The sequence below is a fragment of the Geotrypetes seraphini genome, chromosome 11 (assembly GCF_902459505.1).
Source record: "Geotrypetes seraphini chromosome 11, aGeoSer1.1, whole genome shotgun sequence".
NCBI classification, from domain to species: Eukaryota; Metazoa; Chordata; class Amphibia; order Gymnophiona; family Dermophiidae; genus Geotrypetes; species Geotrypetes seraphini.
In genome coordinates, this window is record NC_047094.1 from 78,746,744 (window position 1) to 78,772,257 (window position 25,514).

At 41.8% G+C, this 25,514-nt stretch overlaps 1 protein-coding gene across 2 annotated transcripts in view; it reads left to right on the forward strand.

The window, feature by feature from the left end:
- Nucleotides 1-11,839: 11,839 nt before the first annotated feature.
- The window catches only part of LOC117368923, a 40,644-nt gene continuing 26,969 nt past the window's right edge, over nucleotides 11,840-25,514 (forward strand). For both annotated transcript variants that reach the window (XM_033962700.1, XM_033962701.1), the window contains exons 1-2: nucleotides 11,840-11,969; nucleotides 14,471-14,693. In XM_033962700.1, the coding sequence (XP_033818591.1) occupies nucleotides 14,516-14,693 (178 nt within the window). In that variant the 5' untranslated portion in view covers nucleotides 11,840-11,969; nucleotides 14,471-14,515. The remainder of the gene's footprint in view (nucleotides 11,970-14,470; nucleotides 14,694-25,514) is intronic.

A 25,514-nucleotide genomic window follows, 5' to 3' on the forward strand; every position in this document is an offset into this window, starting at 1 on the left:
AGATAGTTGGCAATCCAAGGCTCCTGAGTCCTCAACTCATCTGACAGCCCCCCGCCCCCTAAAATTTTGAGTCGAAGGCATATTCTTAGTTTGCCTATGCCTTAATCCAGCTCTGGCTCCAGGTAGCTGAAAGAAACCCATAGTACTAATAATGTATTTTTGCAAAACTGTCAGCTAAGGAAAGCTGCCAGCAATCATTGGATATGAACTGATAGCTTTTAGGGTCAGCCAAGAGCAGAAATAACTGAATATTTTTTCATGCTGTTACACACACATTCAATACTTTTTTCTTTTTTTTTCAGATAATAGGAAAGTTACAACATTTCCCAGCAACTTCACAGCAATGTAATGCCAATGTTTGTGAAAGACCCATAGCCCAAACTTATGTCATTTCCCAACTGTCAAAAATATGGTGTAAAAAATAGAGTTGGAAATGTAGTGACATTGTGAACGCTAAGGCAGGAATGACCCGGTCCTCTGGATCATGAGTTACAAGTAGAGCCAGGGCCACCTTTGCCTTTTTTCATCTACGGATTTAACATTTGTCATTCTAAACTCAATTACTATAATTCTTTATTAATAAATATCACACAAAAAGAAAAGAAGCGCTTTCAGATAATCCAGAATACTGCCATTAAACTCATTCATAACGGGAAAAAGTATGATCATGCCACTCCTTTTCTGATTAAATCACACTGGCTCCCAATTAACCACTTTAAAAATTGTACTCGTGGAGGGGCATAATCGAAAGGGTCCATTTACATCCTTCTCGCAAGTCGTCCAAAGTAAAAAACAGCTTAAGACACATTTTCGAAAGATACGTCCAACTTTTTTTTCATTTTGAAAATCGTCTAATTATACGTCCTGCCAATCTGATCATCCAAGCCACTAAATCGTCCATCTTTATACCGCATTTTCGTCCAACTTTCCTTCCTAGTCCAAAACGCCTAGAACAAGCTTTGTTGGACATGGGAGGGGTCTGCAAAGTGATAGACTGCACACCCAGACATGCCACCTAAATAGTGGGGTACCTTACAGGGCACTGTTGTGAACTTCACAAAAAGGGTGCCATGGCTTCTCCTCCCTACAGCTCCCTTATAGGTTATGGTGAGCCCCCCAAACCACCTCCAGAATCCCCTAGACCCAATTATCTACCACCCCAATAGCCCTTATGGCTGCAGGAGCCACTTATATGCCAGTACAATAGGGTTTTGGGGGTGTATAGGGCAGTGCACATGTTTAAGTATCAATGCAGTGATTACAAGGGCTTATGGGCATGGGTCCTCCTCTCTATGGGTCCCTAACCCACCCCCAAGACAACTTAAGCTGCCTCTGTGCTGGATGACTAGGCTTTCCTATGCCAGGCAGCCAGGTGATGATGGTCTGGAGGCTGAATTTTAAAGATGTGATTAAAATTTTTATGGGGATGGGGGGGTCGTTGATCACTGGGGTAGTGTATGGGGATCTGTTTTATGTGTTTTCAGTGCTTATCTGGTGATCTTAGGTGGGTCTTTGTGACTTAGATCATGGACTTGGACCATGGACTTAGACCATGGACTTAGACCATGGTCTAAGTCACAATGTCCAAGTTCCGTCTAGGCTCTGTTGTAAAACTTTTGGTTATACATGCTGTACGACTAAGTCTAAGCCAGCCCACGTCCCGCCCTCGACACTCCTTCCGAAATGCCCCGTTTAGCTTTGGTCGTTCAGCGGCACTATGAAGGCCTAGGTCATTTAGAAATACGTCCAAAACCCGGTTTTATTATTGGCACTTGGACGTTTTTGAGAAATGTTCATCCAAGTACCGACTTAGGCCAGTTATTGGATGTTTTTCTCTTTTGATTATGAGCCCCTTAGTATTTAAAACTCTTTCCACTAATGAACCACAATTTATTAATAAATTTCTTATCCCTTATAGTACATCACGTTCTCTACGGTCCACTAATCAAAAGCTCATAGTAGTCCCCTCTATGAAAGTTATCGGAACTTGACAACATGATATGTTCTCAGTGATGGCTCCACAACTTTAGAACACTTTGCCTCAGCATATAAAAGAAGAAAATGATCTTAGCCATTTTAAAACTAACTTAAAGAGTTTCCTTTTTAAAGATGCTTTTAATCTTTAAATTATGTTCAAATTTTATACTAGTTCTCATCCAGGTTTCTACTTTTCCCTCCCTAATGTTCTTTCCATCTATGGTTCTTTTCTGTACTTTAAAGCATTTAATTGTAGTTCTATCCCTCCTTACCTTGTGTATTGATTAGTCTGTAAGTCTTGGTCTAAACCATCATTTTTAAATTTTAAATGGTAGGTCTAAATATATGTTTATATTTTTTTATTAATGTTGTAACTCGCTTAGTAAATCTAAATAAGCGATTTATCAAATTAAAATAAAATTTGAAATTTGAAACTTGAACTTAAAAAGAATTCAAGACCAGAGATGTACTATAAAATGAATAAATTAAGATTGGGTTAACAAAAGACTGCAGGTCTAGTTAGCCAAGGGCATAGAAAGAGTAGAGAGGGACAGATTCTTCAAACTTTCGAAAAATAAAAGAACAAGAGGGCATTCGGAAAAGTTGAAAGGGAACAGATTCTAGGAAATTCTTCTTTACCCAACGTGTGGTGGACACCTGGAATGCGCTTCCAGAGGACTTAATAGGGCAGAGTACGGTACTGGGATTAGACAATTTCCTGCTGGAAAAGGGGATAGAAAGGTATTAATAGAGGATTACTGCACAGGTCTTGGACCTGTTGGGCCGCTGCGTGAACGGACTGCTGGGCATGATGGACCTCAGGTCTGACACAGCAAAGGCATTGCTTATGTTCTTATGGATGAACTGTTCCCCATCTCTGACCAATATACATGTATTTTTTGAAGGCCTTAGCCCTATGGAATAAGCAGACAAGATGCCCAGGGCTAGGGGTGGCTGAAAGCATTCTGCTACCTGAGGTGAGGGATGAGCTAGCACCCCCCCCAAGCATAAAAAATGGGGGGGGGGGCAAGAGCTGCTCCAACTATCAGGCAACACTGGCTAGCAACTTCTTAGAGGGTAGTAGCTTTAGTAACACAGTAAATGACAGCAGAGTCTCGCACACCACTCCTTTTAGGCCCAGGTCATCTATGTTTAAAGCAAAACAATAGATCCTGTCAGACAAACTCAAAGAACCATGTTTCTCGCCACACATACTTTAACCTGCTTTTTAGCAAAAACACAAAGGACGTATATGATGCTCAAACAACAAGGAGCAAAATGAGAAAAAAAAAAAGAAAAAGCGCAGTTTAACACAGCACAATAAAATTCTACCTCCCTATAATGTGCAGATCAGAACCAGAACATTTCTCCATGGAAGTCACCATACAAAAAAAATCCCTCTCGCTCTTTAAGATCATCTTCCCAAAATTTATTAGTCATACCCTCTTTGAAAACAATAGGAACAAGAAGAGCAGATATGTTCTCTGTCATGGGCCCACAATGGTGGAATTCTCTTCCTCAATTTATTGCAATTGAATGAGATTTACATTATTTTAAAAAATCTTTGAAAACACATCTTTTTAAAGATGCTTTTAATTCTTAATTTTTTAATTTTTCTTAGCATTTTAATTTTTTAATCCAACCCTTTCCCTTATGTTTTTTTTCCCTTTTTGTTTTCCTAACTAAGACAAATGTAATCTTTTCCCTTTCTTTCCCTCCGCCTCAAGTTTGTCCTGTCCTAATCTAATGTTATTGAGTTTTAATATTGTATATCTATATTTTATGTTTTATATTGTACATCGCTTTGTAAACAGATTCAGCGATAAATCAAATGTTAATAAACCTTGAACCTTGAACCTTATCTGAGCAATAGCAACACAAAGCTCTTCACTATCGGGCATATTCTGAAATACAAAACCTGAAAAGGGGCTCCATATTTTGTAATGAATAAAGTACAAAGATATCTGCAATTAATATTTACCAAAGCTAGCATATTTCAATTAATAAATTCCAAATAAAACACCTTATTCTACTTTTGTTTTACAGATGATTTCTTGTTCTGTTATGTTTAACGTGACAATTAATTTTTTTTCTCAAAACGGAACAGGACTTCCCCCCGGACTCCCTCCCCTGTTCAAAATGGGACGTATGGTCACTTTAAATATAGTGAAAAATATATACAGCAGATATAAATTCTCAAAACTGACACATTTTGATCACTAAAATGAAAATAAAATCATTTTTCTTACCTTTGTTGTCTGGTGATTTCATGAGTCTCTGGTTGCACTTCCTTCTGACTGTGCATCCTTTCTTTCTTACTGTCTTTCTTTCTCTCTCCCTGCCCCCTCTCTTTCTTTCAGTCTTTCTTTCTCTCTCCCTGCATCCCTCCCTCAGCCGCCGCAGCAGCAACAAGCCAGGTACATACAACAACTACACAAGCCTTCCCCCCACCCCCAATGTCAATTCTGACGTCAGAGAGGAAGTTCCGGACTAGCCAGGCAGTGCTGCGCTGCCTCTTCCTCACAAGGCATATCTTCAAACAACATCAAGCAAGGACTGTCCTCAATTATTTTTATCCTTAGACTCTAGATAATCGAGAGTACCAGTGACTAAACATATTATTTCTTCTTGGATTGCAGACTGCACTTTCTTTTTTAATACCCAACATATTTTCATAGCCAAATCACCATTTACAAGCAATGACAACAACTATAGCCCACATGCATGGCTGTTGCAGAAGTGTGTTACACTGTGTGTTTGGCAAATGTCACACTTTCCAGTTTTGAAGGTACCGCTTGTGTGGCTGAAATAACTCCTATCCAGTTGCATACCTATAACGTGTGTTCTCTGTGGATAGTAAGGATATTTCAGCTTTAAGATTCCACCCACCCTATCAGGAGTTGAGGTTTGCTTATTAGTGACCTGAGGAGTACGAGTTACTATATAGATATTTTGTATATTGTATAGTGGCTGGAAATTCTGTGCATTCTCAAAGCTTTATTCTAGATCTTTGATGTTTGGAATCTTCTTCTGTCAGCTCCGTCACCCTGTGACAAAACCACTTTGGTGGCTGAAATATCCATGTGCCCACTAATTGCATTTTCAGGAACACAGAACTCCATGCTGCAAAACTGATGGGGAAGTCAGGAAGACTGGCTAAGGAATGTCTTATCAATGGGCTTACAAGCAGTGGTTCCCAAACCTGCATACCTGTCACTTCCATTATATGCAAATCTCTCTCATGCATATTCATTAGGGATATCTTGAAAACCTGACTGGCTGGGGGTCCCCCAGGACAGGTTTGGGAACCACTGCTCTAGAGCATAGAACATCAAGGTGTGGGATATACAAGCTTCCAGCTTTTTTGGCTTCCCTAGAGAAGGGGAGAGATACCTGTAGAGGTGCTGAGAAAAGAAAGAGTTGATAGGACAGTGGAAGGGAAGGAAGTGGGCAATGAAACTATGAGGAGAGTGAGAGAAGGGCTGAAATGCTGCTGGCAAAGGAGCTGATAAAGGAGCTGGGACAGAGCAGGTGCCAGCTATAAAAGCGGGTATTGGTTGCAGAAGTGCTAAGCGTGGACCATCCCAAAGAGTGAGATGAAAGGCCAGTGTGTAAGATTGTTTTCAGAGGGTGGAAGACTGGGTAAGCCAAATCTGTGTCAAAGGGGAGCCAGCTACTGGGGAGCAAAAGGAAACAAAAAGCTAGGTTAAGGGGACTTGAGAAGCAGAGCAGGCTAAGTAGTTGTAAAGAATAAAGAAGGCAGAAAGCTGTTAATGCTCCCAACCCCAAATATAAGAGGTCACATGGTATTTGTGCAGAAAAGAAAGAATTAAAAAGTACAAAGGGAGTAAGAGGGGAAAAGAAAACAAGGAGGAGTTAGGGGAATGTGAGAATATGAGGGAGGAATATGGTACAGATGGGCTGGAGGGGGGGTAGAGATACAGACTAGTGAGGACTGCTTAGGACAGTGGTAGGCAATTCCAGTCCTCGAGAACTGGAGCCAGGTCAGGTTTTTAGGATATCCACAATAAATATGCATGAGATAGATTTGCATCTCAAGGAGGCAGTGCATGCAAATCCATCTCATACATATTCATTGTGGATATCCTGAAAACCTGATCTGGCTCCTGTTCTCGAGGACCGGAATTGCCTACCCCTGGCTTAGGAGGAAAGGATGGTGTGGATGGGATGAAAGAGTAGAAAGTATATGGTGTGGACCAGCTGCAGGGGGTGGGGAAGAAGGAAATGAGAAGAATTTGTATTCATCCCTAGCTTTAGATTTGACACATAATCTGTTGTGCTGTATACATTTAGATTCAGGCTGTTCGTTCAAACTCACAACTAGCTATATTTTATTTTTCCCTTTATACTTAGAGGAGGGTAGGTAAGATCTACAGCCCCCTCCCCTTGTAGACAGTTGCTAGTACAGGAGTTCCTGCCTCCATCACTCTTTGAACCCCAGTAAGTTGGAGTGCCAAGGGAGTTAAGGGGAGGGACTTTGCATGGAATTACATACTCATATATTAAAGATAGGTGGCTAGTTTTCTGTATTGTTTTACACTTTCAATTTAGTTTTTAAAACTTTTCCAAATATGAGGTGAGTTACAATCAGGTGCACATGCCATTTCCCTGTCTAGTGGATTTACTTAGGAAGAACTGTTAAGGTGAAGCTTAAACAAGCAGTCAGTTTTATAATACACCTTCTCATAAAATACACCTCTAACTACAAGGAGACACGTACTTCATCATAGGTGCATGGCAGGTCAGGTATTAAAGATATCATGAAAGAACACAAGAATAGCCATACTGGGTCAGACCAATGGTCCATCTAACCCAGCATCCTGTTTCCACAGTGGCCAATCTAGGTCACAACTACCAGGCAGAAATCCAAATATTAGCAATATTCCATGCTACCAATCCCAGGGCAAGAAGTGGCTTCCCCCATCGTCTCAATAGCAGGTTATGGACTTTTCCTCCAGTAACTTGTCCAAACCTTTCTTAAACCCTGCTACACTAATCACTGTTACTACATCCTCCAGCAATGAGTTCTAAAGCTTAACTATTCTTTAAAAAAATATTTCCTTCTAGATGTTTTAAAGATATTTCTATGTAACTTCATTGTGTGTTCCCCTACTCTTCGTAATTTCACTTTTACCCATTCTACACCACTCAGGACCGCAACCATATCTTCTCTCAGCCATCTTTTTTCCAAGCTGAAGAGCCCTAACCTATTTAGTCTTTCCTCATATGAGAAGAGTTCCATCCTCTTTATCATCTTTGTTGCTCTTCTTTGAACCTTTTCTAATTCCACTATATCTTTTTTTGAGATATTGCAACCAGAATTGAATACAACAGTGACATACCAAGAGGGGTATGTGTGTGTGGAGGTTGGGAAGGCCAGTCTGCCCCGGGTGCACGCTCTAAGGGGGTGCACAGCCAGTCCACTGGGTCCGGAACCTCCCACCCTATTCTGCCAGTGCTGCTTTCCTGAACCAGCAGCAGTGGCAGTAAACTTTAAATTCAGTCATCGCAGGACCTTCTTGCACTTCCCTTTGGCTGCCGGTTGACTCCCTCCAACGTCACTTCCTTGTTCTGGAACAGAGGCAGCAGCTGCGGGGAAGTGTAGCAAGGTCCTGCGATGACTGCATTTAAGTTTACAGCCTCTGCTGCTGGTTCAAGAAGCATACAGAAGCTGTGGGGAGGTGAGAGGGCAAGATACTTGATAGCATTGGGGTGGAAGGCAATGTTCCCTCTAAGCTGCACAGGTGTGCAGCTGTGAACTTCTCTTCAGAGCCCAGCATAGCAGCTCTTGGCTATCGTGAACCAAGATCAGCACTTCCCACCACCAGAATGTACCTTGGAGCAGGCCAAGCAGCTGCTCTCTGCATACTGGGGTTCCATCCATTCCCCTCTCCCCTGTAAGATCCATCTCTGCAGCTCTTTTATCCTTCAGGCAGCTGGCAGCATGAGTGAACACACGCTTCGATGGCCCAGAAGCTCTCTCTCTGCTACTGCTTCCTATCACTTGTCCCCTCATAGACGGGAAGCAGTAGCAGAGGGAAAGTTTAGGGGCTACAGAAGGCAGTGTGTTCACTCATGCTGATGGCTGCCCGAAGGATGAAAGAGCAGCTACCTTAATAGATCCCATAGAGGGGAGGAGTGCCTGGTGGGGGTGGGGGGTTGGCATTAGAGAAATGCTGGACCAAGGGGATGGAGAGGGAAAAAAAAAAAGATGTCAGACCTTCAGGGTAGGGACGGGAAGAGAAGGACAGAAATGCCAGACCATGGTAGGGAATAGGAGGAGGGAAAAGAAGAAGAGAAGAGGAGATACCAGACCAAAAGAAGGGAGAAAAGGAAGGAGAGAGATGGACTACTGGAGGGAGAGGGAAGGAGAGAGAGATTTGCCAGACCATGGAACATGTGGCGATTACTATCACCAGCGATTCGTCTCATGTAAATTTAGCAAAACCTTGCTAACCTCATTTGTATGCGTGATTTTTTGAGACCCTTATTTGTAGTTTACCATGAAGTGTCATCAACAGCATATTGAATATTTGGATACAGAAAACACCCGCTGGTTTTTCCACCACATTGTTTAGGAAAGAAGTTACACAAAATACTTTCTACATTATGGAAGTTTCCACCCTTACAAATTGAGATATAATCTCCCAATTGGACATTTTTATGTATCTGTCACATTTGTTCAACAGAAGAGGAGTTCAGGATACAATCAATTTCTCTGGAGAGAAGATTCTTAGAGAGGGGGTACCCTAAAAGTGCGGTTAGAAAGACATTGTAAGGGCCCGTTTTGCACAACGGGAACTGATGTTGACACAAACACACAATTCAGATCAAGATTTTGAACAACTGACGTGTACTACCGTTCTCTAGAGCAGCTGAACATTTGATTCAAATAATGCGAACTCACTGGCCAGTCTTACAACTTCACCAGACTCTAGGGAGTTTCCCTAGAATAGGTTATACTAGAGGGAGAACGATAGGCCAAATGTTTGATTTTCAAAAATTTGGGGTAAGGAGACAAACCCATGGTAAAGGTTCTCATAAACAATGTTATAGATGCCAATGGTGCTCTTACTATAGAGGGGGACTCATGGAAAGTCCCAGGTAGAGATTTAACTTTCTTCTCAAACAAATGCACGGATTGTAATAGCAAGAATGCCATCTACGCTATTGTCTGCCCCTGTGCCTTAATATATATTGGACGGACAAGTAGATCCGTGAAACTTAGGCTGACAGAGCACAAGTCTCAGATTGCTACGAAGTCTTTACAAGTTCCGTTGGTCCAACATTGGATAAGTAAGAATCATACATTGGGGGACTTGCGGTGGCATATTATAGATCAAATTAAAGTTAGGGAAGGTGGTAATAATGAACGTTTTAAAAATTATCTTAAGCAAAAATGGATTTATAAAATTAATTCTGTAGTGCCCGGGGGTTTGAATTTAGCTTTAGAATGGGCTTCTCTATTTTGATCTAGATGTCTGGTAATGATGACATCAAGGGTCAGCTGATTTGAAGGGGGTATAAAGAGGCAGAGAAAAAAGCTGCCGCCATCTTGACACATTGTAAATGAATGGTCAGGTGACGACAGAGTGATTGTGGTGAGTGCTAGGATAATAAAATAATTTTTAACATATATATATATATATATATATATAAATATTTACTCTAATATGTTTTTTACTTTTCTAGAGAAACAATCCTTGATAAAGCATTGAATACGCGAAACATATCGGATCCGAGTTTCCCGATCATAAAAACTGAGATAAGTCATAAGCCTTTAGTACATATGTAAAAGCATTTGACTAGTAGCACTTTAAGGCACTTTTTAAGCACTTTGAAACTATTGCACTTTAAAAATTGCACATTAAATATTGAAATCCGATTAGGATAAAAAAGTGGGTCAATGAGGAGACAACACGTCAAGCTTATCGCTATGATAAACATTTGAACGATGAGTGATGTTACTGAGATCCGAAGCTTCAGTAAAGTTATGAAATTTATAGATATTAAGAGTGGTTGAATCATATATTACAATGGATATTTATCACTTGGAATAAGAGGTATTATTGATTTTTTGAGAATGACACGCCTTTTTGAAATCGCTACAATAATGGCTGCGATAGTGGCCCATCGGTTTTTACCACAAAATTTTGAGAATCTAGTCCTAGGTGTGTTAAGTGCAGAGTATGAGTGTGAACTGCACAATGTGGTTAGCACACAGTACTTTCTACACACTGTTACTTGTACAGTTAGTTCTGGTACACTTACTGCGAACTAATTGCGAACAGTCTTAAGGCATGGTAAAGACCTTTTCAGCACCACCACTGCAGAGGATATGCTGAGCATGCTCTCAACAATTACAGTGAAGCCTTTACACTTATTGCATGTTACATTTTGCAATTAAATCATAATAAGTTCAAAACATTATTGAACTTTAGTTAAAGGGCCTCTTAGTCTCCCAGCTATAGTCTTGCATGTGGGAAAGAGGAAGCCGTATTATAGCTATATGATGCAGGGTTCCATGTTAGGATTCACTGCCCAGGCAAAGGATCTAGGTATCATCGTTGAGGATATGTTGAAACCCTCAGAAATTACAAATGAAAAAAGATTCCTTGTTTTGTAGCCAGAAATGACAAATGTTTTCTGATGTTTCTAGAACCACCCAATACAGGCGTAAACAATTTCTTCAATACAAATCTCGAGTAATTTATTTGTGTGCAACTTTTTTCCTAAAATTTCCAGCCACATGTTTGGTTACTTTTCTTAATATATCGTACGCTTTATTTGAACCGGATCAGTATGAAAGATTCCTGTTAGATAAAGAGACAGTGGTTTAAATTAACTTAAAATGTTGTAATACAGGCAAATTATTTTCTTCTTGTATTTTTTCCTATTGGTTAATATGTATGAAAATATTCCTCTCTCTCCTTGACATGGACTCATATTTGCTTTAGATTAGAATATTGTATGTATCATATACTGTAATATTCAAATAAATAAATAATAATTAAAAAGATGTAGCAGAATTAGAAAAGGTACAGAGAAGGGTGACGAAAATGATAAAAGGGATGGGATGACTTCCTTATGAGGAAAGGCTAAAGTGGCTAGTGGTCTTCAGCCTGTTGCTTGAACACTGCTTTGGTATACATTTTTTAATAAATATACATTTTTAAATAAATAAATATGATGGAGATCTATAAAATACTAGGACTAAGGGGCATGCAATGAAGCTACTATGTAGTAAATTTAAAACAAATCAGAGAAAATATTTCTTTACTCAACATGTAATTAAACTCTGGAATTAATTGCCAGAGAATGTGGTGAAAGCAGTTAGCTTAGCATGGTTAAAAAAAGGTTTGGATAATTTCCTAAAGGAAAAGTCTATAAGTCACTATTAGATGGACTTGGGAAAAAGCCATTGCTTATTCCATGGATAAAACAGCATAAAATCTGCTTTACTGACTAGGATCTTGCTATGGATTGGCCACTGTTGGAAATAGGATATTTGGTTTGATGAACCGTCGTCCTGTCCCAGTATGGTAATTCTTATTATGTTATGAATTTTTTGTTCCTCAATCGTATATTCATCCAACTGACTCTCACACAAGCTTCCCGATTTGAATGTGCCTGAAAATCATTTTATTATGAGTTTTTGTCTCTGTGGCAAGCTTCTTTTATAATTCAGTTCTAGCCTTCCCTATCAGTGTTTTGTATCTCACCTGACAAAGTTAACACTGCTTCTTATTTTTGTCATTTGGATCCTCATTTTCTTCCTTCCTCTTGTCCTTTTTGTAAGGACATTGTTATGAATACACTCATACCTGTGGCAATTTCCTGTATTGGGAAGTATTTCTCAATGATTTCTGAAGCTTGTTCTTACAGTTCAAAGCCATAAAGTACTCCGGATAGTCATCCATAGAGGTGTCTTTCTACTCCCACAAAAGATCCTGAGAGAACGCCATAGAACGGTAAGAAAATAAAACAATCTTCAGTGAATATGTATTTCTTTAACAATACTATCATGAAATGAAATCTCTTTGAAGGGTTTCAAATTTGTGATGGGGATATTTGAATTAGCAAGGACTCAGATGCAGTTTCCTAAGGTGTTTTTGATAAAACTGCCTGCACAGATGGCCTTAAAATTATCATGTTGTTGTTATGATATTGTTGAGGATATATGTGCCCAAAGAAACATCAGGGTAACAGACGTCTTCTAGCCAAGATTGTAGAAGGTACAAGATATTCAAATGATTTCCTTAATATCTTGGCTGCAGTGGTGGGATTAGAACTGGCATTTCATAGCTCGCAGAATTTACTAAAATAAAGCCAACATATTTGCTTCTGTTGAATAATACCTTTATAGGGCGAGTGCTAGCCAGTGTTTTAAAGCAGAAGCATGGGGGTGACCGAGGTCCTCTGCTCTATCAGTGTCCTCCTGCACTATTTCTGCAGCACTGTGCCTTTTAAATATGAGATCATGTACCTCATTTCATAACATGACACGTTGGTGAGACGTTCAAAAGATGCCTATTTTGCTTCCAATTTATAAAGTAGTCTCCCAGAACCAGCTCTGATGCCGACGTAACCATTTATACTTGCTCTGAAGCTCATGTTAATGTGTGCTCGTGCTACATGTGATCCTGTGTATTTTATAAAATACATGCATGCATCATAGGTTTGCGGCCTCACTGCTTGAGCTATGTCTTGGGAACACTCACATATGGATTTCATTAAAATAGGTGCACAATTTAAGGCATAGTAGGGTGGAATTGTGGAACTGGAAAAATTCCATCTTAGAAATATACAGTACTTATTAATGTACCACTAGTATTAAGCTAGGATTCTTCTGGAACTAGTAAGATCATTAACTGCACTATGTAAGACCCCCTCTGCTGGATGTAAATTACTTCACTGTCATTATCATGTATAGTGTTACTTGATAGAGAACCCTTTTGGAAAGGAAAAACATAAGTCACTCATATCTTGGGTAGTGACCAGTTTATAGCTCTAACAAATAATACATAATCAGATGGTCAAGGGGTATAAGAGTCTATCACAAAAGATATAAAACAAACAGATGAAATCATTAGTAAACTAATCTATGCACTTGTAGTAATGAATCCTTTTATGTATTCTTTGATCCTTTGTGTTCAAAATGCCAAATTTCCTATATAAGGGGCTGGCTTCTGATTAGCATTTTGAACATACCTTGTCTGTCTTGCATGTCCTTATATATCAATATATTAATAAACAATTGTTAAACCAGGCTACAGCCTCAGCACTCTGAGGTTGTAGGTTCAAACTTCACGCTGCTCCTTGTGATCTTGGACAAGTCACCTAATCCCCTATTGCCCCAGGTACATTAGCGAGTCACTGTAAAAACATATATAAAATATAAACAAATACACAAAACATACTGTTCACTCATACCTCAATATATTATTTCTCATAACCCTTTCTACCTGACATAGTCATCCATAAATCAAATGCTGCAAAATCAGACTTAGAGAAAATGTCTCTGGATTAAATAGTTTTCGCCACCTTTCTAAATTGAAGCAGACTGATAACAGCTGGAAGTATCGACTGACGAGAATTTACAAGCCTCACATTTTTTCAGAGCTGGAACCTCAAGGCTCAATGTGTGCCCAGAACGTAAAGACCTAGCTGGTTGATGTATATGAAGCAATGATCTAATAACTAATGGGCCATCGTCTTTGAGGGCCTTAAAGATCACACAGAGAATTTTAAATTCAATCTGGCTTGCAATGGGTCACCAGTGGAGCTCATACAACATAGGTGTGACATGTTCAAATTTAGATGCTGGACCGCGCCATCTGTGCTGGCTTCACTGTGGAGACAAGACCATTCACTGCTCCACGGGGCAGTGAATGGCCTTGTCCCCGTCCCCGCAGCGACCTTTATTTTTCTCTCCCTGTAACCCGCGGCTAGCCACGGGTAACAACCACCGTGTCATTCTCTAGTTGGGAGGCATGATGGCTAAGACTGACTACTGGGAATTGGATAGGGACTAGCTGGGATAGAGCTGGAGGAGAGGAGTTGGGTAGCAGGGATAGAGAATGTCTGGGTGAGATGGGCCTAGAGAAAGAGAAAATGTGTATGTATGTGTGGCGGGAATTGTAGATGTACAGTAGACTTTATTTTAGTTAAAATATGCTTGAGTTGCCAGACTGACAGCATCAAGACCCCTGCTGCCCAGTGGGCCATCTACTGTACTTTGTTCAGCAATGATCTTGGCTCTCACTTTGAAGGATTTTTAAAATCAATGTTTGTTTATCTTTACTAAAAACTTGATATACCCCCTTTCTACCAATCAAGGTGGTTTACATAAAATGAAAAAGAAACAGAACAAGAATTAAGCCAGCAGCAGCAAGGTTCCTACTAGCAAAATAGTGAATTTAATTGGTCTCTAGCAGTTCCTGTTGTGTGCATTTCTCTGCTTTCTTTGCAGGTATAAGGCCTTGCACAGGGGTAGGAAGAATATTGGTGTGTCAGAATGCTGCTCATCTCATTGAAGGTGGCCATACTGGCTCTGATCTCCCTCAGCACCTTGTTCATGCTGATCTGTGTTACTTCGAATTACTGGGTGATAGAAATCTCTTTCTCTACTGTGAAAAACTGGGGCCTCTGGAAAGTGTGTGAGAATGATATCTGTTACCCTGCTACAGGAGGAGGTACATTTTATTTGTATTTGCTCATTTATAAAATTTGTATGCACTTTTTTTTTTCCTGAAAATTAATTAAAAAATGGTTTATAAAGACAATGAAACAGAGAACCAACCCCCTTCCCCCCCTTTTACTAAACTGCGGTAGATGTTTCTACCGCCACTCAGACCGTTAAATACTTTGACTCTCATAGAATTCCTGGAGCATTTAGCACCTCGGGTCGTGGTAGAAATCTCTACCGCGGCTTGGTAAAAGAGGGCCAAAGAGAGGTAGAAGTCATAGAATATTAAATACGACTCTCACTTTCCCATTTTCAGTAAATAATAACCTCATAAAAACCAACATAAAGTACAAAAAAAAACCTCATCATACTGCCCACCCCACCTAATTTACCACTGACAGAGTAAATATACTTGAAATATCCTTGAAATGTTTCCTGAACTGCTGAACATCTTACTGAACCTGTAAATCCTCTGAGAGTTTACTCCAGGAACTCTCACTTGAAATGCTTTTGATCTTCACTTTACTTTCCTCACTTCCCTCACTGTATCAATATACGGGTCATTTCACAAATAATGCACACTATTTTTTTTTTTTTAATTTACATGTTTTATTTTTTTTTCAAGTATTTCTTTACAATCCTTCAAAATAGTCTCCCTGCTTTGCAATGACCGAGTCCCAACGTCCGGGAAGATTCATTATTCCATCCATGACACCATTTTGTTCAGTTGCCGAATGGCTTGGGTAATGGCGGAAGAAAGCTCTTCCAGAGATGTAAAACGATGTCCATGCATAGGTTGTTTCAACTGTGGAAAAAGGTCGACGTCTGAACTGTATGGAGCATGAGGTAACACCTCCCAGCTGTATTCGCGTAGTTTTTCAATAACGAGTGGAGAGCTCCATCTTCCCCACGACCAAAAAAATTTGATGAGCTCAGTCAAAAATCACACAAATGATGATTTTTGCTTATGATCATGAAAGCATCATCATCACAGATAAAGTTGCATGTGGAAGAAGTGTCACAGCAGTGTATTATCCTGATTTATTTGCAACACATGCGCAGAAAAATGCACAAAACCCAACCTCAGTTGCTCTTGGCTGCTGAGCCACTCATTCTTCACGACAACACTCGCCCACACATAGGGAATGTCATTGAAAAACTATATGAATACGGCTGGGAGGTGTTACCTTATGCTCCCTACAGTCCAGACATGAGACCACCAGACTCTGACCTTTTTTCAAAGTTGAAACAACCCATGCATGGACATCGTTTTGCATCTCTGGAAGAGCTTTCTTCCGCCGGTACCCGAACCATTCGGCAACTGAACTAAAATGGTGTCTTGGATGGAATAATGAAGCTTCCCGGATGTTGGGACTTGGTCATTGCAAAACAGGGAGACTATATTGAAGGATTGTAAAGAAATACTTGAAAAAAAGTTAAACATGTAAATTAAAAAAAAAAAATAGTGTACATTATTTATGAAATGACCCTCGTAAAATAACAATGTTTTTTCACAGAAAGAATATAAATAAGGCAAGACAATTGAGCATTTTCATACCTTTTCATCCCTGTCAACAATCATGCTTCAGCATTCTATCATCTGTTGCATTGTTCTCAACTTTATAGGAAGACCTATGTATAAAACATAGCCTGCTTTCATGCTGTTTATTCAGGAGCACTTAGGGGCCCTTTTATTAAAATGCATTAAAATTTGCAATGAATGCAGCTTAACGAGGGATTTTATCGCACATTAGCTGCAAATCCAATGCGGCAATTAGTGAAGGCATTTACAGTAATTTTTATTCAGCTCATGCATTAATGGTCTCATTAGTGTGTGATACCTGCTCACAGTTAGTACCGGAACATTTACCACTTCCTATTTAGGAGGTGTGTGGGAGACTGAAAAAGCTCTTGGGGTAAAAGGACACACTCTGAAGGTTCAACAAAAGCTTTATTGTTAATAGTTCCTGAGTCAGTTCCGTCACAGACTCAGGGGTTTCAACATACTTCTCACTTCATATGACATCAGTGTACGCCAGCAGGCTAGTTCTCTGGTTCTCATATACTTATTTAGTCAAATCTATGTAGGGTTACCAGATGTCCAGGAAACCCCGGCCATGTCTTCTTTTTAGAGGACTGTCCAGGTGTCCAGACAGACTTTTCAAAACCCAGCAGTTTGTCTGGGTTTTGGAAAGCCCTGAAGAGCTCCGGCTGCATCTGGAGGGCCTTTGAGCATGCGCGGATGATGTCACGTATCTGCGCAGGCAGAACTGGGCGGAGCCATGGGCCCGGGGTTTTCGGCCCAAAATATGGTAACCCTAAATCAATGGCTATGATCAATCTCTGCCAAGCCCCAGTTTATTCATCATAGAATACCAGTTTACCTTAGCCCATCTATCAGTTGTCTCACCTGGACAATCCCATTCACAATTCCACGTCTTCCCAGGGCTTCTTTTCAACCCACAACTAATGAAGCTGCTCTTCATTCTTTCTCAGGGCTCCTTATCAGCCCATAGCTAAGGAAGCTTCTCTTGTGGAAGTCTCCTCCTCGAGACATCTCTGAATGACTCCAGCCTGGGGCAGAAGTACTCCTCCCTGCCTGAACCCCGCCCCTCTTACTCAGCAGGGTTCCATTATTTTCTTCATTGTGGCTGACTCATGCTAGCGACCCTTGCTATCCAATAATATAACAGTTGCATTAGTGAGGGAAAACCCCGTACTCTCGCATAGTGGCTTACTCTGAAACTAGCGCCTCATGCTGTCCAATAATATAATAGTCACATTAGTGAGGGAAAACCCCTTACTCCCTCACAAGGTGCTAAGTGGTCCCACATTAACTGTGCATTATCCAGTTAGCACACAATAAGTATAAAATGCTAATTAGATAATGTTTTCATGCCCATTCCTCACCCATGCCATGCTCCCTGAGAGAAATTCTGAGAAAGTCATTGTTGTATGGTTTATTGAGTGATAGTAAAGTACTGCAAAATGCCTTAACACATTAGCAATTTTTTTTACGTGTTAAATGTCTAATGCCCTGTAATAAAAGGAGCCCTTAATTGAATAGTGCTTCTGAATATCAACTATTTCTACTATTCAATTAATGCTGAGGCAGTGCAGGAGGTGGAGTCAGGGTGGCTAGCAGTGATATTCAGTCGTCTAATCAAGTAAGTGCCTGGATAAAACTAGGACAAGAAAATGGCTGTTCTAACTTTCTATGGACACTGTTTCCTCTAAGCCAGGGGTCTCAAAGTCCCTCCTTGAGGGCCGCAATCCAGTCGGGTTTTCAGGATTTCCCCAATGAATATGCATGAGATTTATGTGCACGCACTGCTTTCAATGCATATTCATTGGGGAAATCCTGAAAACCCGACTGGATTGCGGCCCTCAAGGAGAGACTTTGAGATCCCTGCTCTAAGCTGAGCAGGAGTCCTCCAACTGCATTGCTGCCAGTGAGGGGTGGTTGTTCAATATTGAGTTTTTAATCACTAAGGACAGGCAGGTTCCCTGGAGTCCTGCAGAGCTTGCCTGTCGCTCACTATTGAAAATGTGAGAGTGAAACAGTACCCCTCACTGACAGGACAGTAGATGGAGTAATACTACTTCGTGTAGAGGGAACAGTGAATCCATGCACATGACTAAATATTGGCAGATAACTCGATAAATCTAAATGCGCTGTGTCGCATGCTAGGCCCCTGTCTAGACCAGTAGGCGGGGCTTGCAGTGATTACCCTAGGTCTGGACATGTTTCTTGGAAATGAGAAACCCCTTCAGGGCGATATTGACCAGGCTCCTGCCTAGTGTAGCGGGCCTTATTGTGGAATCAAAGGTGTGGTAAGTATAAAGCAAAACACAGTGTTCAAAAAGAACCAGCTCAGAACTTTTATGCTGTCCTCTGTCCGGGCTCAGTTCAAGAAAGCCACCAATTCATTCAAGCAAACAAAAACACATTTCTTATTCTTATTCATGCACAGCACTTGAACCCCATTGATTGCCCCTGGGCTTCCAGTCTTTAGTTAGTAAGTCCCATTTACCAGGGCAATTTATTCTTGGAAATTTCTCATTGTAAAGTTCACCAATTTTCACCAGAAAAAAGGAAAAGTTCATCATAAGGAAAACAAGTCCCACACTTTAGGCACTTCTCATATTAGCTGCCTGCCCAACAGGTGGAATTGAGCTTCAGCAGGTTCTGCACATTGTGGCAGTTTCCCCAAACTTTCCACAGAAAGCAAGCTCTCTCACTGGGATGGAAAAATCCAAGGCTTCTTTTAGGCAAAACAAAACTTCAAGCAAAAACAGAGCTATATTAACACTCGCCTGGCTGAGTTTAAAGTAATTCCTTGTCAAACTTGTGCTGGAAAATCCTTCTGTGCTGTCTACCAGCACAGCTGGGCAAAAATCAAATATCAAACACAAAAACCACATTGCAGAGTCCATATTGGTAACACACAGTACTTTCCTTTTCCTTCACAGGGTTTTAAATTAAACCAGACAGCAGGTAGTGTTCAAATCCCCAGAGAAACACATACAATTCAGGTTTACTTTTCTCCACCATTATGGACCCACCTCCACGCTGTCCTGTGGCTCCAGGAATTCTGCAGGCAACTCAGTAGTGTCCATTTCCTCCAAATCCTCTGGTCTTTCTGTGCTTTGGAAAAGGGGCTGTTCACTTTCTTAAGGCATCTCCTCTTCCTTGCTAGTGCTGCCCAATTCACCAATTTGAATAGATTCATTGATTCACTTTGATGAATCAATCCAAATCAATTTGTTTTTTAAAAAATTGGGCTCGCTGATTCATTGACCAACCCTCTGCAGCACGTTCCCTCTGCTGCGATTCTGCCCCTGACGTCAGAGGAGGACCAGGACCACGGCAGAGGGAACATGCTATGGAGGCTGATGGCAGCCTATTAGGATCGTTACAGCACCGGAGATCCTCTTCAGGCTGCCCTAATTAACTGAAGGTGAGACAGGGAGGCCAGGGGGGGAAGCTGGAAAATACTACAAAGAAGGGGGGAACATGCAGGCCTTTTGGGAGTATCCTGATGTAGAAGTACACAGGGGGGTGACCCTGGTGCAGAAGTACACGGATGGAGGGAGGGAGGGAAGGAGGGGTCCAAAGAGATGTGCATATGCAAGACTGAGGGGGGGGAGAGAGGGGGGAAAGAAATAATGGGTCTAAAAACAGAAGAGCGGGAGAGAGATAGTGGACAATGGGATTTAGGGAGGGAAGGAACAGAAAGGGAGAGAAGTTGGACTCAAGGGATGGTGTAGAGTGGGGATAGAGATGCTGGATAGGAGGATAGTTGGGAAGAGAAAGGGAGAGATGGTGGACCCTGTGGTGGTGGGGAAGGAGGGAGAGATGCTGGATGAAAGGGTAGTTGAGAACAAGAGATATGGTAGATCTGTGGATGGTGGGGTCCAATGCTGCAGCTGCGGGGATGGAGATGAAAAAAAAGGAAAGATACCAGACTTCCGGGGGAGGGAAGGGAAATGGAAGGGGAAGACAGAGATGGAAGATGGATGGTTAACACCGAGAAAGAAAAAAAATGACAAATGGGAAGGAGACCCTGGCAAGCGAGTTATCAGAAGACAAAAAGAAACCAGATCCTGGGATCAATATGATTTGAATAATGACCAGACAACAAGAGGTAGAAAAAATTATTTTATTTTCTGTTTTGTGATTACAATGTGTCAGATTTGAAATGTGTATCCTGCTAGAGCTGGTGTTAGACCGTGAACGTGAGCTAGGATTTAATAGAGAGAGGAAAAGTCTCTTTTGTTTGTTTATTTTGTTTACACCACAGCACCAGTGTGGGTAGGAGAGGGCAAAGGGGGTGGGGTGGGTGAAGAGGCTATAAAATAAACCCACCAGGATGTTTGGAAAAAAAACCCCACCCAATTGGGCAGGAAAATCGAATCAAATAAAAAAATCGATTCAGTAGGCTGAATCAGGCAGCACTACTCCTTGCCCTGTTAAACTTCTAGTGGAGTGTTCCACCTTCCATGTTCCTGCCACACCCATACCTCCTCGAAACAGACCAGAACCTTACAAACCTCCAAGAGAACATCACCTCATGCATAATGAGACTTCATGCCTGGTCCCTCTCTGTTCAGATGAAATTAAATGAATCAAAGACAAAACTACTCTGGCTCGGCCCAAAGTTAGCACACCTGCCCACCCTCTTCACTCTACCCACAGGTCCTGCTCTTCGCCTTGAGTTCTCAAGCAAGGTCCTCGGCATCATTATCGATTCTTCCCTCTCCCTAAACGATCACCTGAACTCCTTGGCAAAATCATGTTTTTTCAGCCTCCACATGCTTAGGAAAGTTAGATCCTATTTCCACCAAAAACACTTTACCGTCCTGGTTCAATCCATCATCTTATCCAAACTCGATTACTGTAATGCCATTTACCTGTGCCTAACAAAAAAAAGTCTTCACAGACTCCAGCTCATCCAGAATACTGCGGCCAAATTGATTTTTGCTAAACGCAAATTTGATCACGTCTCCCCCTTACTTACCAAGCTTCACTGGCTCCCTGTACTTTCCAGAATTCACTTCAAATGCTCCTGTCTAGCTTTCAAGATAATTCATGGCATCCTTCCGCCACTAATCCCTCTATCCTTCCTCGCCCAAACGCCTGCTACCACCAGATCCGCCCACAGACATAAACTATCCTTCCCCTCTCTACGTGGCATCCCCCACGCAGGCAAACTGGGAAGATCCCTCCTCTCCAAAATCACGGGCCTTTGGAACGATCTCACTATCCCGCTGCGGAACCTGGGCCCCCTCCAGCTGTTCCGGAAACAACTGAAAACCTGGCTTTTCTCTAATATATAACATCTCCTTCCTACTTCCCCCTTTTCATATGCCCTTGTAAACTCTCTCTCCCCTCTCTTCTTGTATTTTTAAGCTTTGTAAACCGTGTCGAGCTCCGCTTCCGTGGAGATGATGCGGTATATAAACTTAAGGCTTAGTTTAGTTTAGTTTAGTTTAGAAGAGGGATGGGCCTTAGCTTCCTTGAATGCAGTGTGTGTCTTTCTCTATATGTTGTGCTCTGGAGCTGTCTTAAAGAGACAGACTTCTTTCTGGGAACTGCAGGCTTGCTAAACTTTAAACCAGGATTATTCTGATAAGGACTTTCTGCCTATCAGTACTGACAGAGCCCCTATACAATTCCCCCTTGCTTTCCTAATTATATCCTTACTGAACTTGGTGGGACAGTATTTTAAGGAAGTTCTTAAGATACCAGAATAAGCTCTATCCCCGATTGAAAGAGCACAATATGTATATTCGGGAACAGCTGCTCCAGATTTGAATGACTGGTTTTCTTGAATTCTCACTTGAAATAGTCATACAGAGGCTTACTTTAATTGTTACTTTCTCTCTGGAATTGGATCATAACAATATCTTACATTTATATTTCTGCATCGGAGGTGACCAGTGGAGTACCGCAGGGCTCAGTCTTGGGCCCGCTCCTTTTCAACATATTCATAGGTGACCTAACTCAGGGGCTTCAAGGTAAGGTAACGTTATTCGCTGACGACTCCAAACTATGCAATATAGTGAGAGATGGCAATTCACCCGATAGTATGACACAGGACCTACATTTGTTGGAGCTTTGGTCCTCGACCTGGCAGCTGGGCTTCAACGCTAAGAAATGCAAGATCATGCACCTCGGCAGCAGAAATCCATGCAGAACTTACACCTTGAATGGTGAGACCTTAGCTAGAACTTCAATAGAACGAGACTTGGGAGTGATCATCAACGCAGACATGAAAACTGCTGATCATGTGGAGAAGGCTTCATCTAAGGCAAGACAGTTGTTAGGTTGCATCCGCAGGAGTTTCGTCAGCCGGAAGCCTGAAGTCATAATGCCATTATACAGAACCATGGTGAGGCCTCATTTGGAATACTGTGTGCAATTCTGGAGGCCACACTACCGAAAAGATGTGCTGAGAGTAGAGTCGGTGCAACGGATGGCCACCAGGATGGTCTCAGGGCTCAAGGATCTATCGTACGAGGAAAGGCTGAAAAATTTGCGGCTGTACACACTCGAGGAACGTAGGGAGAGAGGAGACATGATCGAGACGTTTAAGTATATTACCGGCCCGTATCGAGATGGAAGAAGAGATTCTCTTTCTCAAAGGACCCTCAGCTACAAGAGGGCATCCGCTCAAACTCAGGAGCGGGAAATTTCATGGCGACACCAGGAAATATTTCTTCACCGAGAGAGTGGTTGATCCTTGGAACGAGCTCCCGGTGCAGGTGATCGAGGCAAACAGCGTGCAAGAATTTAAGAGCAAATGGGATGCCCAAGTGGGATCCTTTAGAGGGTTAAGCCAAGGGAACTGTCACCAGGAGTGGGATCCCTAGGATAGTAGACTTGGGGGTGGGTCAGTAGAGTGGGCAGACCTGATGGGCTAGGGCCCTTATCTGCCGTCATCTTCTATGTTTCTATGTTTCTATATATTAATCAGCAGTTTATGGGTTCAAAAATACTTACCGTATTTTTCGCTCTATAAGATGTACCTGACCATAAGACGCAACCTAGATTTAGAGGAGGAAAACGAGAAAAAAACCATTCTGAACCAAATTCTCCCTGCCAGGCTCTGCACCCAATCCCATACTCCTTGCCAAATTCTCCTTGCCACTCTGCACCCTGTCCCCCCTCTGGTGGTCTAGTGGTAGGCCAGGACAAGGCACAGGGCAGGCAGGCCTAATGGCTGGCAGGCAGGTAGGGACAGGGCACAGGGCAGGCCGGGACAGGGTAGGTAGGCCTAGTGGCTGGCAGCCAGATAGGCAAATAGGGCCCCCTGAACTACAACTCCCAAGGGCCTCTTAGGCCGGCAATTTATGGAGACCCCCAGTCTGTCTTTACTCTCGGTACACCTTAGCCATCTGGATACCTGGTGACGCTCCGGCCAACCCCCAGCGAGCATCGTAGTATCCCAGTTTGGAGGAAGTACTGCAGTGGCATGGAGAGGAAAAACACCGGCACCACCACCAATTACAGCTCGACTCTTCCCTTTCCATCTCAAAACATGCCAGCGCAATCTTCTTCTAGCCCTCACATCTTCCATTTCAAAGGGCGTAGGGGAGGAGCGAAGGAGAGATGGGCGGCTAATGAGTGGTGCGTCTGGGTGAGGAAGCGATGAGGGTGTTGCCCTGGGGAGGACGCTCGAGCAAAAAGGCGAGAAGACGTAGTAGACCGAGCCAAGGGGTTCATGCGTGTGCCCTGTGGGGAGGAAGGGGGCTACGGGTCAGAGGCCGGGTGGTATGACATCATAGAGCTTGACATTTTTGAAGATGCTGATTACCTCTGACAGAAAGAGACGGCGTAAAAGATCGGACAGCCTATTATCAAGATGTGGCAGGCAATGAGGCACGAGACAGTCTGTTAAGTACATAGCATCTAGGAATCTAAGAGCCTTGTTCACCGCTCTGCCTCTCACTGCCGCAGGTATGGGGGGGGGGGGGGGTAACTGTGGTATTTGCTCCATAAGACGCACCCTTATTTCCACCCACTTTTTAGGGGGGAAAAAGTATGTCTTATGGAGCAAAAAATATGGTATTTTTCTGATCTTCTCGAGATACACAGTAGCATTACCAGGCATTTTTGAGGGTGGAAGCCTTGGGGGCCAATTTTGTGTTGAAATTTCCTTATATTTTTGTGATAGTTGTTAAAGGGACAGCTTATGATTATTTTAAATCATAAACAGCCACTGGATTTTATTTCTACAAAGGAGAAACTTAAGGTGGTGGTATGAATTCCTTAGAGAAAGTGATTTACTGTTAGTAAGGTAAGCTGAGATGTCTATGTAGTGTTACCCTCTCAGGGTTTTCTTTTTCTCCTCAGTTGTGTGTGCAATTCAATTGGATAACAAGCAGAGCTTTAGTTGGTGTTTGGGTGCAGATCCTGGCATTATGTGATAATCTATAAATGGCATCCAATTCAGAGCAAAAAACAGAAGACAAATCCACGGCAAAACAAAAAACAAACACCACCACTATGGAGGAGACAAAAAAGCCCAAAAATTCCTATGAGCGTCAGAGCATTTAGCATTCCAGTCGTGATAGAAACCTCTACCGTGACTTAGTAAAAGAGGGTCTAAATGTGGTGAAGACTCAAATTCTCTGGTTATCTCAGTTGGTGGGCACTTAACTACAACCTCCCTCCCCCCACACAAACTCACGAAAAAGGCCACCATCTAGACGTAGTAGCCATGTCCACAAAGGAAATCCCAGACCCCATCATCTCCTTACCAGGAGGCACCTGGTGTCATGACATCTGGTCCGACCACTTCACTTTCTACTTTGAGCTAATCTGGTTCCAACGAAAACAAATTACTCGACCAAAAATTAAAAAAAAAGAACATCTCACGAGAGGCCACATCAACCCAGAAAATACTGGGCGCAATATAAAACTACAAGCAGAGATAAAGGAAGAAGTTGATTTCTGGGATCACTGGACCACTACCAGCACCTGCATTTTAGACAACATTGCATCTAAACATAACAGTAAAAGTAATGCAAATAAATATAACAAATGGTTCGACATCGAACTCCTAAAAATGAAACAGTTAGCCAGGCGTCTAGAAAGAATATGGAAAAAAACAGGAGAATTATCAGACCGTAACAATTGGAGAGCTAATATAAAAACCTACAAACAACTGATAAAAGATAAACGCAAAGCATTCTACTCAAACAAAATCAATTCATCCTGCAACAGCTCACGAGGAGTCAATACAAAAGAGCTGTTCAATCTGATTACTAACTTATTCTACACCACCCACTACACTCTACCTACACACAACATTAAATTACC